Source organism: Ceratotherium simum, chromosome 3 (genome assembly GCF_057802395.1).
Source record: "Ceratotherium simum simum isolate JZ-2026a chromosome 3, ASM5780239v1, whole genome shotgun sequence".
NCBI lineage: Eukaryota > Metazoa > Chordata > Mammalia > Perissodactyla > Rhinocerotidae > Ceratotherium > Ceratotherium simum.
The window spans coordinates 2,195,677-2,211,001 of record NC_141902.1 but is presented as its reverse complement, the minus strand read 5'-3'; the positions used below and the strand labels follow the sequence as shown (position 1 = coordinate 2,211,001).

Here is a 15,325-nt window from a genome sequence, read left to right as displayed (position 1 = left end):
AGCTGCTCTTAACCACTCCAGTGATAATGCTTTTATAACTATGGCATTGTTTACTTGGTGATCGGTAAGACATTAAAGATTAACACACCTTATTTTTTTTTTGATGAAATCGCCTTTCTTATATTATTAGCATTTATAACTATTTACTTGTTTCTATTTTGACCCAGCTTGGCCACTTTTATATTTACTGTATTCTTCTACACTGGGTCCTGGGAATTTCTTTAGAGAGATCTCCCCGCCAGGTGAATGGTGAAAAGATAAAAGGACAATGGGACGTAAAAGCACCGAAGTCACCCTTGGTATTGTCTTTGTAAGGATTATCTTCAACTCTTCATCATTCCCAGCTTACAAAATAAAACTTGAAATTACGGTTTTTAATTACCTTTGAGACTGCAGGTGGGACAAGTCAATGGTGGTATCAGGGTAACTGAAGGTGTCTCCCCCGGCATCCCTCATCTCACCCACAGGGTCCTGATCTTTCACCACCTCTTCAGATTCTCCTTCGTCTTCAGAGCTTTCTTCCTGAAGCAGTTCTTCATTTAGCTCATCTCCACCACTCTGAACAACAATATCCTCTTGGTCGCCCTGAGTCACGACTTCCACTTGCACAGGAGTTTCCTGTAATTCCTCTTTATCGTCTTCACCGCTACTGTCACCTCCATCTGTAGAATTGCCGTAAGGAAAGTCAGAGTGCCATCCCCACAACAGAGCTACATGATTTCCTTGAAAACTTCATAAAAGTATTCTATTGACTCCCTGTTTCTCCAAAAGATCACCAGAAAAATGCTTGATCATCCCCAAAGGGTACTTTTAGAAAAAAAGATACTCTGTATCATGAACTGGTTGCAATACATGATCTCCAAAATCCTTTAGCACAGTCAATTTCTTGGAGAGTGCAGCCATTTCTACAATGAAAACTATTACTTGTCTTTGTTAGGTATTTCCAAAAAGGACAACAGAAGTAGTTCTATAAATTCTGCCGCTTTTATCATAATTTGCCAAGAACTGAAATACTACATGAAATATAATGGCACACAGCAGGCGTTGTTCACATTTTTGCAAAAGGAACACTGTCTAGTAGTAATAATATGGTGTACTTGCCTCACCTATAAAATGAGATGCCACCACTCATCCAACAAGGATGGTTCTGAGAATTCAATAAAAAATAATGTAAATAAAGCACTTTATACAGTGTCAAGATTATGGTAAAAATTCAAAGAAACTGAATCTTGTAGTACAATAGTAGTCGTAAATGAAACAGTGCAATATTACTCCTAAAAAGGAATGACCCTAGGAGAAAGAATAACTGTAAAAATAATTTAGAGGGCATACATTCCCTAGTTCCTCTAGGTAGGAAGGTAAATTTATTCCAGCAACATAGTTGCTCTCTACTTGAAGCAAATATATTATTAAATCAAGCTAAATTCTCTTATGAGAAACTGCACTTGTTATCAACTCATCTTTGTATCACTTCTAATTCCTAAACCCAAAAGTAAATGCTCAGATATATTTGAATCTCTGTTAAACACATTTATGTTACCCATTAAATACTGAAGTTTTACTGTATAAACATGTACTCAAGGATATCACTTATAGATCCAATTAAGTACTTTATGATTCACTAGAATAAGTATATTTAACATTTCCAAAAACCAAATTCAGTAAAATTGATAGCAAGTGTCTTTTCTGAAATTTCAATTACCCCAAAGGAGACATGATCTTCTAAGTAAGAATTTAGAAGCAAAACTAGACAACAGAAAACATTATAAGCTCTTTATTAAAATTTGTTAAGTACCTAGTGGTTCCATTTCTTCTGAGATGAGGTCACTTGTGCAGCTCGCCAGTGTCTCCATGTCTTCATCCTGCACTCTGACTTTTCGTTCACCCCGATGTCTCCAAACACAAGACTCATCTACCTATGGAAATAGTTCTTTTTTACTGATGGAACCTCAGGTGAGACAAAAGAAAATCAGAAAAAAAAACAATGAGGCTAAAGAGTACCTTGAAGAGGAAGCTAAACCCCATCATTAGATATGAAGGAGGAAGGAAATTCTTTTTTCCTAAAAAAGATAATGTACGTAAGTAAATGTTTAAAAAATCGTTATCTCTATTTTACGCTAGCAAGATATGTGACACCATGGTCACATTTGTTTTGTCTTTTCTGTCATGAAGGAACATTTCCCATTTACAGAATTTGGCATTTTGTATAGGGACAGGAATTCAGAAATAAAAAATATGAATGTTTTCAGGGCTGGAGTGGTTAAGTTCACGTGTTCCACTTCGGCAGCCCAGGGTTCGCTGGTTTTGATCCTGGGTGCAGACCTACTCACCGCTCATAAGCCATGCTGAGGTGGTGTCCCATACAGAAGAGCTACCACTCTACAACTATGATATACAAGTATGTATTGCGACTTTGGGAAGAAAAAAGAAAAAAAAAAAGGAGGAGGATTGGCAACAGATGTTGGCACAGAGTCAATCTTCCTCAAAAAATAAACAAACAAATAAATAAAAATATGAATGTTCTCATCTTTTGGGTTAGTCAGACCCTCAATAATCTATTTTTAGAAAAAAGGTCATGCTATACTTACTACTCCTTATAACTTCAAACTATGTGAAAGTACATTCTCATCCATAAAAATATATATGAGATGACATGACAAATGCTAAATCTGCCACACCAGGGCAAAATTCTCCTTACTTCATAACAGACTTCATATGAAATCAGAACAATTAGTTTCTGTTCTGAGAATATTAGTAGATGGTCCTCAAACCTGTCTCCATAATCCACTGATAAGTCATTACCTCTTATCATGAAGCTTCCTGTTGTCAAATATTCTCCAGTTGGTGCTGTTTTAGACACCTGAAGAACACAATAATACATTATACTCGTCTTAAGAAATATGGTTTTTTAATTTTCACTAGAGAACGTAAAGTCATATTCAAGTAAACAGCACTGTCTCCTGAAAAGTTTATAATTTAGCCAAAATTCTCAACACTGAAGGGATAGATATCTGTTCAATGATACATATCCCTTTGGCAGTAACAAAGAAAAGAAATAATGGAGAATACAATACATCAATAATTTTCAAAAGCCATGGACTAGAGCCAGAACTGGTCCACACGTTTCCTCTAGTGTGAGATACAATGAAAAAAAATGATAGTTTAGTAAGCTTATCATACAGCTATACTTATAAAATAAAGCTATATTTATTAAATAAAATCCTTTTCGGAGATAATTTTTTTGAGGGGTAATAAACCTTTCATTTTAGGAAATAAAGATGACAGCAGATTTTTAAAAATATATTCTAATTTGGCAAAATAGGAAGCAAGATAATCCCATAATTTTTAAAAATTTTATACATCTGTGAAACCCCCAAATCTGAGAGTATCTTTATTAGTGTTAGTTATGCAAGGGATTAAAAGCATACTAAATTTCATGCTAAAAAAACATATTCATAAAAGAATTAAAGCCACTTTTATAACAGTACTAATGCAGAAAATATAATCCCAGAAGTGACATTAATTTCCTAAAAACACAGTATCACAGCATGGCAGAAAATAATGAATATAAATAGATATAAAACAAAACTATATCTAAGGGAAGATAGTGGTATTGAACTCTTTATCTTGCTGTATAAGCTTTAGGATCTTATAAAAGTATATCATTATCAATTAGAATTCTTGAAAATGCGAAATCAACAGCAATGTGAAGTCAGATATGGAATGAAGCATCACCAAATAAAACAGCATTAACCACAAAGAAGGACAATTACTAAAACCAAGTGAATAAAAAACCACTGGATATACCTACTTTTCTGGAATAGCCAAAGAGAATTCAGAAAATCCCAACAAAGATGAGTGAAAGACCTTCTGGGTCAGTGCGCCAGTCATAACTGGAACACTCTTTATCCCGTATAATTGCACGGATCACTCTCTTCATTTAGGGCTCTGCTCGAATCTTACCTTCCCTGACACTTTATTCATACTGCAGCCCCTCTCACTTTCTATCTTCTTATTCTGCTTTAAGAAAAAAATCTTTACAGCACTTGTTACCTGACATTATGTATGCACTTTTCTCTACCAGCAAAATGTCAGCTCCATGAAGGTAGGTACTTTGCCTTGAGTTCACTTCCGTGCCCTCAAAATTTGGTACCCAGTAGCTCTTAAAAAATTAAGAAAAAGGACCACAGCCCCTATTACCTGATGATGGTACACCCACCAAGCACTAGTGATTACTCGAGCGTCCCAAGCAGCACTGTAGCAAAGTGCCATTGTGCCAGCTTCAGTCAAGGTCCGAGGAGGGATCGGCTCTCCTGCAAGAACAACACTACAGCCTTCAGTAGCAAGTTCAGACCTTCTGCAGAGCAACATGTGAAAGTCACACACAGCATTACAGGTTCAATCCTCTTGCATCTTAAATACTAATACCACATTCTTATTTCAATATTATAACAAGTTACTGTTTTTATTAAAAATGTTTTTACACAGCAGGCTTTTAAGTGGTCTAAGAAAACAAGTCAGAGAAAAAACATCCTCTCACTTCTATGCGTAATTCTAACTTCATTCCAGAAAGGATAATTTAGAAAAATCTATTTAAAGCTTGAAGACTTCTAGAATTACCATAGACTGCCTAAAATCTTCAAAATGAGGAGCATGTTAATCCCTACAGTTACACTTCAAATATTTTTTAATTTGGATATAATTCACCTACCATAGAATTTACACTTTTAAAGTGTGCAATTCAGTGGTTTTAATATATTCATGAAGCTATGCAACCATTACCACCATCCAGAACGTTTTCATCATCCCCAAAAGAAATCCTTTATTGATTAATAGGTACTCTCTATTTACCCAGCCACTGGCAATCACTAATCTATTTTCTGTCTCCATGGATTTGCCTGTTTTGGAATTTCATATAAATAAAATCATATATGTCTGGTTTCTTTCACTTAGCATAATGTTTTCAAGGTTCATCCATGCTAGACCATGTATCAGTACTTCATTTCTGAATAATAATCCATTATATGGATATACCACATTTTATTTATTCAATTCATGGACATATGGCTTGTTTCTATTTCTTGGCTATTATAAATAATGCTGTTATGAATATTTGCCAAGTTTTATGTGGACATATGTTTTCAGTTACCTTGAGTACATATATCTAGAAGTGGAATGGCTGGGTCATGTGGTAAATTTTTGAGGAACTACCAAAATATTTTCTATAGCATCTGCATCATTTTCCATTCCCACCAGCAGCATATAAGGGTTCCAACCTCTCCACATCCTTGTCAACACTTGTTATTGTCTATTTATTCATTGTAACCACTTTAGTGGGTGTAAAGTGGTATCTCACTGTGGTTTTCATCTACACTTCCCTGGTGACAAATGATGCTGAGCATCTTATAAGGTGCTTCTTAGCTGTTTGTATATCTTTGGAGAAATGTCTATTTGAATCCTTTGCTCATTTTTAAATTTTTTTTGCCTTTCTATTATTGAGTCTTAAGATACTGGTCCTTAATCAGATAAATGATTTGCAAACATTTTATCACATTCAGCAAGTTATCTTTTCACTTTCTTAATAGTGTCCTTTGAATTAAAGTTTTTAATTTTTATTAAGTTCAATTTATCTGTTTTTTCTTTGGTTGCTTACGCTTTTGGTGTCATATCTAAGAAATGACTTTTTGATTCAAGATTATGAAGATTTATGCCTTATTTTTTTTCTAACACTTTTATAGTTTTTGCTCTTAACTTTAGGTCTTTGATGCATTGGAGTTAATTTTTATAAATGGTGTGAAGTAGAGGTCCAACCTCCTTCTTTTGCACATGGATATTAGTTGTCCCAGCATCATTTCTTGAAAAGATTATTCTATTCCCCTTGAATGGCCTTGGTACTATTGCTGAAAATCAACTGACCATGAACAAGGAATCTCAAGGCTTTTAACTGATCTATCTGTCCATTCTCATGCCAATACCAAACTGTCTTGATTACTGTTGCTTTGTAGGAGGTTTTGAAATTAGGAAGTGGGAGTCCTCCAATTTTCTTCTTCATTTTCAAGAAAGATTTGGCTTATCTGGGTCCTTTGCATTTACATATGAATTTTAGGATCAGCTTGTCTTTGCAAAAAAAAAGCAGCTGGAATTTTGAAAGGGACTGCATCAAATCTGCAGATTAATGTGGGAAGTACTGCCATTAAAACAATATTAAGACTTCCAATCGATAAACACTGGACCTCTTTCCATTTGTTGAGGTCTTCTTTAACTTCTTTCAATGATGTTTTGTAGTTTAGGATGTATGTCTTTCATTTATTTTTGGTAAATTTATTCCTAAGTATTTTAGTCTTTTTTAGTGCTATTATAAATGCATGTCTTGGGCCAGCCCTGTGGCTTAGTGGTTAAGTGCGCGCGCTCCGCTGCTGGCGGCCTGGGTTTGGATCCCGGACGCGCACCGACGCACCACTTCTCCGGCTATGCTGAGGCCGCGTCCCACGTACAGCAACTAGAAGGATGTGCAGCTATGACATACAACTATCTACTGGGGCTTTGGGGGTAAAAAAAAAAAAAAAAAAAATTAAATGCATGTCTTATAATTTCCTTTTAGTACTGCTCATTGCTAGTGTATAAAAATACAACTGACTTTTGTATATTGAGCTTGTATCCTGGACATTACCGAACTTGTTTGTTTATTTTTTTTTTGTGAGGAAGATCAGCCCTGAGCTAACATCCATGTTAATCCTCCTCTTTTTGCTGAGGAAGACTGGCGCTGAGCTAACATCTATTGCCAATCCTCCTCCTTTTTGTCCCCAAAGCCCCAGTAGATACTTGTATGTCATAGTTGCACATCCTTCTAGTTGCTGTATGTGGGACTCGGCCTCAGCATGGCTGGAGAAGTGGTGCATCGGTGTGTGCCCGGGATCCGAACCCAGGCCGCCAGCAGTGGAGCACGTGCACTTAACTGCTAAGCCACAGGGCCGGCCCCGAACTTGTTTATTTACTACTTTTTAGTGGATTCCTAAAGGTTTTACATATAAAAGATCATGTCATCTGCAAACAGAGATAGTTTTACTTGTTCCTTACCAAGCTGGATATTCTTAAATTTCTTTTTCCTGCCTAATGGCCTACTCAGAACTTCGATAAAATGTTGAATAGAAGTGGCAAGAACAGGCATGCTTATCTTGTTCCTGATCTTAGGAGGAAAGCTTTCACTCTTTCACCGTTAAGATTGTTAGCTGTGGGTTTTCAGAGATGTTCTTTACCAAATTGAGGAAATTCCCTTCTATTCCTAGTTTGTTGAGGGTTTTTATCACAATTGGGTATTTCATTATTACCAAAGGCTTTTCTGCATCAGTTGAGATGAGGATGTGGTTTTTGTCCTTCATTCTATGAATACACCGTATTACACTGACTAATTTTCATGTTAAACCAACCTTGCATTTCTTGGATAAATCCCACTTTGTGACAGTGTATAATGCTTTTAATATGCTGCTGGATTCAGTTTCCTAATATTTTCTTGAGGATTTCTGTGCTTATATTCATAAGCAATATTGGTCCGTAGTTTTCTTTTCTTGTGATGTCTCTATCTGGTTTTGTTATTAGGGTAACACTGGCCTTACAAAAGGAGTTAGAAAGTGGTCCCATCTCTTCTATTGTTTGGAAGACTTTGTGAAGGATGGTGTTCAATCTTCTTTAAAAGTTTGGTAGAATTCACCAGTGAACCTGCCTGGATCTGGGATTTCTTTTTTCTTTACTGTGAAATTTTTGGTGTACATTATTGTTTGTCAGTCACCATTATAAATGTATCCCTTCACCTCTTGTGCCCACCCCCACCCCCTTGCCCCTGGTAACTACCAAACAGTTCTCCCTGTCCGTGTGTTGGTTTATCTTCCACTTATGAGTGAAATCATGTGGTGTTTGTCCTTCTCTTTCTGGCTTATTTCGCTTAACATAATACCCTCCAGGTCCATCCATGTTGTTGCAAATAGGACTGTTTTGTCTTTTTTATGGCTGAGTAGTATTCCATTCTATATATATACACATATATATACCATGTCTTCTCTATACACTCATCAGTTGAGGGACACTTGGGTTGCTTCCATGAGTTGGATATAAGTGAATAATGCTGCAAAGAACATAGGGGTGAATTGTTGATTTTAGGTTTGTTGGGTAGATACCCAGTAGTGGGATAGCTAGATCATAAGGTATTTCTATTTTTAATTTTTTGAGGAATCTCCATACTCATTTCCATAAAGGCTGCACCAGTGTGCATTCCCACCAGCAGTGAATTAGGGTTCCTATTTCTCCATAGCCTCTCCAGCATTTGTTGTTTTCTGTCTTGGTGATTACAGCCATTCTAACGGTGTAAGATGATATCTTAGCATGGTTTTGATTTGCATTTCCATGATGATTAGTGATGTTTAACATCTTTTCACGTGCCTATTGGCCATCCGTATATCTTCCTTAGAGAAGTGTCTGTTCATTTCTGCCCGTAGACGTGAGGCTTAATTTCTGGGGTTTCAATTCTGTTCCATTGATCTGTGCGTCTGTTTTTGTACCAGTACCATGCTGTTTTGATTAGTATCGCTTTGTAGCATGTTTTGAAGTCAGGGATTGTGATGCCTCCAGCTTTGTTCTTTCTTCTCAGGATTGCTTTAGCTATTCAGGTCTTTTGTTGCCCCATATGAATTTTAGTATTCTTTGTTCTATTTCTGTGAAGAATGTCCTTGGGATTCTGATTGGGGTTGCATTGTATCTGTAAATTGCTTTACATAGTATGGACATTTTAACTATGTTTATTCTTGCAATCCATGTGCATAGGATATCTTTCCATTTCTTTAGTCATCATCGATTTCTTTGAATAAGGTCTTACAGTTTTCATTGTATAGGTCTTTTACCTCCTTGGTTAAATTTATTCCTAGATATTTTATTCTTTTTGTTGCAATTGTAAGTTGGATTGTCGTCTTGAGTTCTCTGTTAGTTCGCTGTTGGCATATAGAAACGCAATATAGAAATGCGACTGATTTCTGTAAGTTGATTTTGTACCCTACAACTTGGCTATAGTTGTTGATTATTTCTAATAGTTTTCCAATGGATACTTTAGGGTTTTCTATATATAAGAACATGTCATCTGCAAAGAGCAAGAGTTTCACTTCTTCGTTGCCTATTTGGATTCCTTTTATTCCTTTTTCTTGCCTAATTGCTCTGGCCAGAACCTCCACTACTATGTTGAATAAGAGTGGCAAGAGTGGGCCCCCTTGTCTTGTTCCTGTTTTCAGAGAGATGGCTTTCAGTTTTTCACAGTTCAGTATGATGTTGGTTGTGGGTTTGTCAAATATGGCCGTTATTATGTTAAGGTACTTTCCTTCTATACTCATTTTTTTGAGTTTTTATCATAAAGGGATGTCAGATCTTGTCAGATGCATTGCATCTACTGAGATGATCATGTGGTTTTTATTCCTTGTTTTGCTAATGTGGTGTATCACAGATTGATTTGCAGATGTTGAACCATCCCTGTGTCTCTGATATAACACCCACTTGATCATGGTGTATGATCTTTTTAATGTATCGCTGTATTCGGTTTGCCAATATTTTGTTGAGGATTTTTGCATCTATGTTCATCAGGGATATTGGTCTGTAGTTTTCCTTCTTAGTAATGTCTTTGTCTGGCTTTGGTATCAGGATGATGTTGGCCTTGTAGAATGTGTTGGGAAGTGTTCCATCTTCTTCTATTTTTTGAAATAGTTTGAGAAGGCTAGGTATTAAATCTTCTTTGAATGTTTGGTCAAATTCTCCAGAGAAGGCATCTGGTCCTGGACTTTTATTTTTTGGGAGGTTTTTGATTACTGTTTCAATCTCTTTATTTCTGATTGGTCTATTCAGGTTCTCTATTTCTTCTTGGGAAGTTGTATGAGTCTAAGAACTTATCTATTTCTTCTAGATTGTCCAATTTGTTGGCATACAGTTTTTCATAGTATTCTCTTATAATCTTTTGTATTTCTGTGGTATCCATTATAACTTCTCCTTTTTAATTTCTAATTTTTTTATTTGAGCCTTCTCTCTTTTTATCTTGCTGAATCTGGCTAAGGGTTTGTCAATTTTGTTTATCTTCTCAAAGAACCAGCTCTTTGTTTCATTGATCCTTTCTACTGATTTTTTATTTCAATTTCATTTATTTCTGCTCTGAATTTTATTACTTCCCTCCTTCTGGTGACTTTAGGCTTTGTTTGTTCTTCTTTTTCTAATTCTGGTAGGTGTAGTTTGAGGTTGCTTATTTGGGCTTTTTCTTCTTTATTAAGATGGGCCTATATTGCTATGAGTTTTCCTCTCAGGACCACTTTTGCTGCATCCCATGTGAGTTGCTACGGTGTATTTTCATCTTCATTTGTCTCCAGATATGATTTGATTTCTCCTTTAATTTCATCAGTAATCCATCTGTTGTTCAGTAGCATGTTGTATAATCTCCACATCTTTGTCACTTTCACCGTTTTTTCCTTGTAGTTATGTGTAGCTTCATGGCATTATGGTCAGAAAAGATGCTTGTTGTGATTTCAATCTTCTTAAATTTGTAGAGGCATGCCTTGTTTCCCAGCATATGGTCTATTCTGGAGAATGTTCCATGTGCACTTGAGAAGAATGTGTAATCTGCTGTGTTGAGAAAGAGTGCTCTACGTACATATCTATTAAGTCCATCTCATCAAGTTTTTCATTTAAGTCCATTAATTCCTTATTAACTTTCTGTCTGGATGATCTATCCATTGATGAAAGTGGGGTGTTAAGATCCCCTACTATTATTGTGTTGTTGTTAATATCTCCTTTTAGGTTTGTTAATAGTTGCTTTATGTACTTTGGTGCTCCTGCGTTGCATATATACTTATAAGTGATATGTCTTCTTGATGGAGTGTCCCTTTTATTATTATATATCGCCCCTCTTTGTCTCTCATTACCTGTTTTATCTTGAACTCAACTTTGTCTGATATAAGTATGGCAACACCTCCTTTCTTTTGTTTGCCATTAGCTTGGTGTATTGTCTTTCATCCTTTCACTCTGAGCCTGTGTTTGTCTTTAGAGCTGAGAAGTGTTTCCTGGAGGCAGCAGATTGTAGGGTCTTATTTATTTATTTATTTTTTTGTGAGGAAGATCAGCCCTGAGCTAACATCCATGCTAATCCTCCTCTTTTTGCTGAGGAACACCAGCTCTGAGCTAACACCTATTGCCAATCCTCCTTTTTTTTTCCCCAAAGCCCCAGTAGATAGTTGTATGTCATAGTTGCACATCCTTCTAGTTGCTGTATGTGGGACGCTGCCTCAGCATGGCCAGAGAGGCAGCGTGTCCGTGCGCACCTGGGATCTGAACCCGGGCCACCAGCAGCAGGGCACGCGCACTTAACCGCTAAGCCACAAGGCCGGCCCATGTACGGTCTTATTTTTTAATCCATCCCACCACTGTGTGTCTTTTCATTGGAGAGTTCAGTCCATTTACATTTAGGGTAATTATTGATATATGAGGGCTTAATGTTACTATTTTATCACTCATTTTCCGGTTCTTTTGCATTTCTTTTGTTTCTCATCCCATGTGTTTCCGACTACCAATTCAGTCTGGTAGTTCTGTATGGAGGTTCTCTTAGTTTTCTCTTCATTTATCGTGTGTGACTGTGTTCTGATTATTTGGTTAGTGGTTACCATGAGGTTTGTATAAAAAAATCACGTGGATGTGATAGTCCATTTTTTGATGGCCTCTTATTCCCTGACTAAATCGATTCGATCCCTTTCCTCTTCCCCATCTAAGTTATTGTTGTCACAACTTCCTCCATCTTGTGTTGTGAGTTTGTGTTTAAAGTGATGAGGTTATATTTATTTTTGGTGTTTTCCTTCCCTTGATCTTTGGTTTTATAATTGTTTGCCAACCTATTCTGATAGAGAGCTACAATTTTATTGCTTTTGTCAACCTACCTTCCTCCTTGTTCAAAACTTTGCATCCCCTTTCTCTTTTTTATCTCAGGCATGAGGGCCTTCTTAAACACTTCTTATAGTGGGGGTCTTGTGGCAATGAACTCCCTTAAATTCTGTTTATCAGGGATAGTTATTATTTCTCCATCATATCTGAAGGATATTTTCGCTGGATAGAGTATTCTTGGCTGCAAGTTTCTGTCTTTCAGAATTTTGAATATGTCATTCCACTCGCTCCCAGCCTGTAAAGTTTCCGTCGAGATATCAGCTTCGAGCCTGACAGGAATTCCTTTGTACGTTATTTTTGTCTAGCTGCCTTTAATATTTTTTCTTTTGTTTGTCATTGACTTTTGCCAGCTTTACTACTATATGCCTTGGAGAGGGTCTTTTTGTGTTGATATATTTAGGAGATCTACTGATTTCATTCACTGGTATTTCCCCCAGCTCCTTCCCCAGGTTTGGGAAGTTCTCATCTATTATTTCTTTGAACAAGTTCTCTGCTAGTTTTTCCCTGTCTTCTCCCTCTGGAATACCTATAATCCTTACGTTGGATTTCCTAACTGAGTCGGATATTTGTTGGAGAGTTTCTTCATTTCTTTTTAGTCTTAGCTCTTTTTCCCCTTCCATCTAAAGCATTCCTGCATTGCTGTCCTCAATATTGGTAATTCTTTCCTCCATATTGTCAGCTTAAGGCTTAAGGCTTCCAGATTTGTCTTCATCTCCTCTACTGTGTTTTTCATCTCTAAGATTTCTGATTGATTTTTCTTTATAGTTTCAATGTCTTTTGTGAAGAAATTCTTGATTTCATTGAATTGTCTATCTGTGTTTTCTTGTATTTCGTTGAGCTTTTTTATGATAGCTATTTCAAATTCTCTGTCATTAAGGTTATACATTTCTGTGCTTTCAGGGTTGACTTCTGGGTGCTTGTCATTTTCCTTTTGGTCTGGAGATTTAATATATTTTTGCATAGTGCCTGTAGGTGTTGGCTTATTTTTCCTCATAGTGAAAACATCTGGTCGCAGTTTCCTCTTGCTGCCGCTGGCTGGGGATCAAGAGCTGTGTATTCTGTGCCTGCCTCAATCTGCAGGCGCTCTGGTCGGCCCGCAGCTAAGCTGAAGTGCAGCTGAGCTGAAGCGTGGCTGAGCAGAGGCTGCTGGGGCTGGTACACAGGAACAGCTGGAGCTGGAGCATGGGAACAGCTGGGACCGGAGCGCAGCTAGGCTGAAGCAGCTGGTGCCTGGGTGAGGGTGGGCTGAAGACCAGAGCTGGAGGGCGGCTGAGCTTCAGCGTGGCTGAGCAGAACCAGCCGTAGCTAGAGTGCAGGAACTGATGGAGCTGGAGAGCAGCTGGGTCAACGCAGCCAGAGCTGGAGTGCGGCTAGGTTGAAGCAGCTGCAGCTGAAGCGTGGCTGGGCCAAGGAAGTAGGAGCCGGAGCTGGAGCGCCACCGGGCCAAAGAAGCTGGAACTAGAGGGTGGCTGGGCCAAAGGAGCTGGCGCCAAGTCAGCCGGAGCCTAAGCATGGCCAAGCCAAAGCAGCTGGAACTGGGGGCAGTGTGCAGTCAAGCCAATGCAGCTAGGGCTGGGGTACAGTCAAGCCAATGCAGCTGGGGCAGGGGCACGGTCAAGCTGAAGGAGCTGTGGCCAGGGCACGGTCGAGCTGATGCAGTTAGGGCCATGGCACAGTCGAGCCAGGGCAGCCAGGGCTGTGGCACAGTCAAGCTGGGGCAGCTGGGGCCTAGGCTCGGTCAGGCCAGAGCTGCTGGGGCTGGGGCGCCAGGGAGCCAGAGCTGCTGTTGCCGGGGTACGGGCACACCAGTGTCACTAAGGCCAGGGTGCAGGCACACCACCGCCACAGGCGCCGGGGCACAGACGTGCCGTTGCTGCTGGTGCCGGAGCTCTGGGGATCCGCCGCCACTGGTGCTCAGGCCAATGCCAAGCTGAAGCACGGCTGAGCTGAGGCTGCAGGACCGTTGTACTGAAGTGCTGGGCAGGTGGGGGGAAGGGGTGCTTACTTTCACCTCCCCAATCCCAGAGGTTTTTCAATTTGCGATTGCTCTCTGCTCTACTAAAGGGCTAGCTTGTTGAAAGTACCCTCGCAACAGTTCTGCTGTCTCCTTAGGGGGATTCCCCACGGGCTGTAAGGGATCTTCCAGAGTGCCAGTTTTCCTGTTGGGGGGGAAGAGGGTTGCCCCTTCCCCCTCCTCTGAGAGCCACGTGGTCTCAATCTCAGGGTTGCAGAGCTTGGAGAAGGAAGGAACTCCTCTTACCTCCTTCCACTTCCTCTGGGGATTCCAGGACCTCAGTCCTTGGGTGTACAGCTGCATGGGTGCCTCAGACGTCTCTTGTGTTGTGTGAATAACTTATGTTGTAACATGAATGTCCTTTTTGTTGTGTCTTAGAGGGGGAGAGTTAAATGGCGGAAGCTCTCTCTGCCATGATGCTGACGTCACTCCTCTGGATCTGGGATTTTGTAAGTAGACTTTTTATTACTAATCCAATCTCTTTATGTGTTATGGGTTTGGTTTGATTTTGTATTTCACCTTGAGTCAGTTTTGGTAGTTTGTGTCTTTCTAGAAATTTGCCCATTTCACCTAGCTTATCTAATTTTTGCTATACAATTGTACCTGGTATTCTCTTATAATCTTTTTGATTCCTGTAAAGTTAGTAGTAAGGTATCCTCTCTTTTGTTTCTGATTTTAGGATTCTGAATCTTCTCTTTTACTTTTCTGGTCAGTATGGCTAAAGGTTTATCAATTTTGTTGATCTTTTCAAAAAACCGACTTTGGCTTTGTTAATTTTCTCCTTTGCCTTTCTATTCTGTTTCATTTATTTCTACCCAAATCTCTTTTATTTCCTTCCTTTCTTACTATGGGTTATTTGTTTTTCTTTTTCTAGATCTTAATGTGTACAGTTTTGTTACTGACTTGAGATCTTTCCTCTTTTTGACTATAGGCATTATAACCATAAATTTCTCTCTAAGCAGTTTTAGCTTCATCTCCTAAATTATGATATACTATGTTTTGATTTCATTTCATCTCAAAGTATTTTCTAACAGTCTCTGTGACTTCCTCTTTGACTCACTGGTTATTTATCAGTATGGTATTTAATTTCCACACATTTGTGAATTTTCTGAATTTTCTTTTATTAGTGGCTTCTAATTTCACTCCATTATGCTCAGAAAAGTTATTTTGTATGATTTAGTACTTTTAAATTTATGGAGACTTGTTTTATAGACTCATGATATGGTCTATTCTGGAGAATATTTCACTTGCACTTGAGAAGAATGAGTAATATACTATTGTTAGGTGGAGTATATTACAGATATGTATTAGATCTAGTTAACTTATACTGTTCAAATCTTCTATTTTCTTGTGGATCTTGTA

General features: G+C 38.3%; 1 protein-coding gene across 2 annotated transcripts in view; it reads right to left on the bottom strand.

Annotated features, from left to right (window-relative positions):
- NEMF (nuclear export mediator factor) overlaps positions 1–15,325 on the bottom strand; it is a 51,132-nt gene that overhangs the window by 10,999 nt on the left and 24,808 nt on the right. For both annotated transcript variants that reach the window (XM_004436353.3, XM_087421978.1), the window contains exons 19-23: positions 4,201–4,313; positions 2,803–2,860; positions 2,002–2,060; positions 1,796–1,916; positions 383–662 (exon numbers count right to left, since the gene is read on the bottom strand). In XM_004436353.3, the coding sequence (XP_004436410.2) occupies positions 383–662; positions 1,796–1,916; positions 2,002–2,060; positions 2,803–2,860; positions 4,201–4,313 (631 nt within the window). The remainder of the gene's footprint in view (positions 1–382; positions 663–1,795; positions 1,917–2,001; positions 2,061–2,802; positions 2,861–4,200; positions 4,314–15,325) is intronic.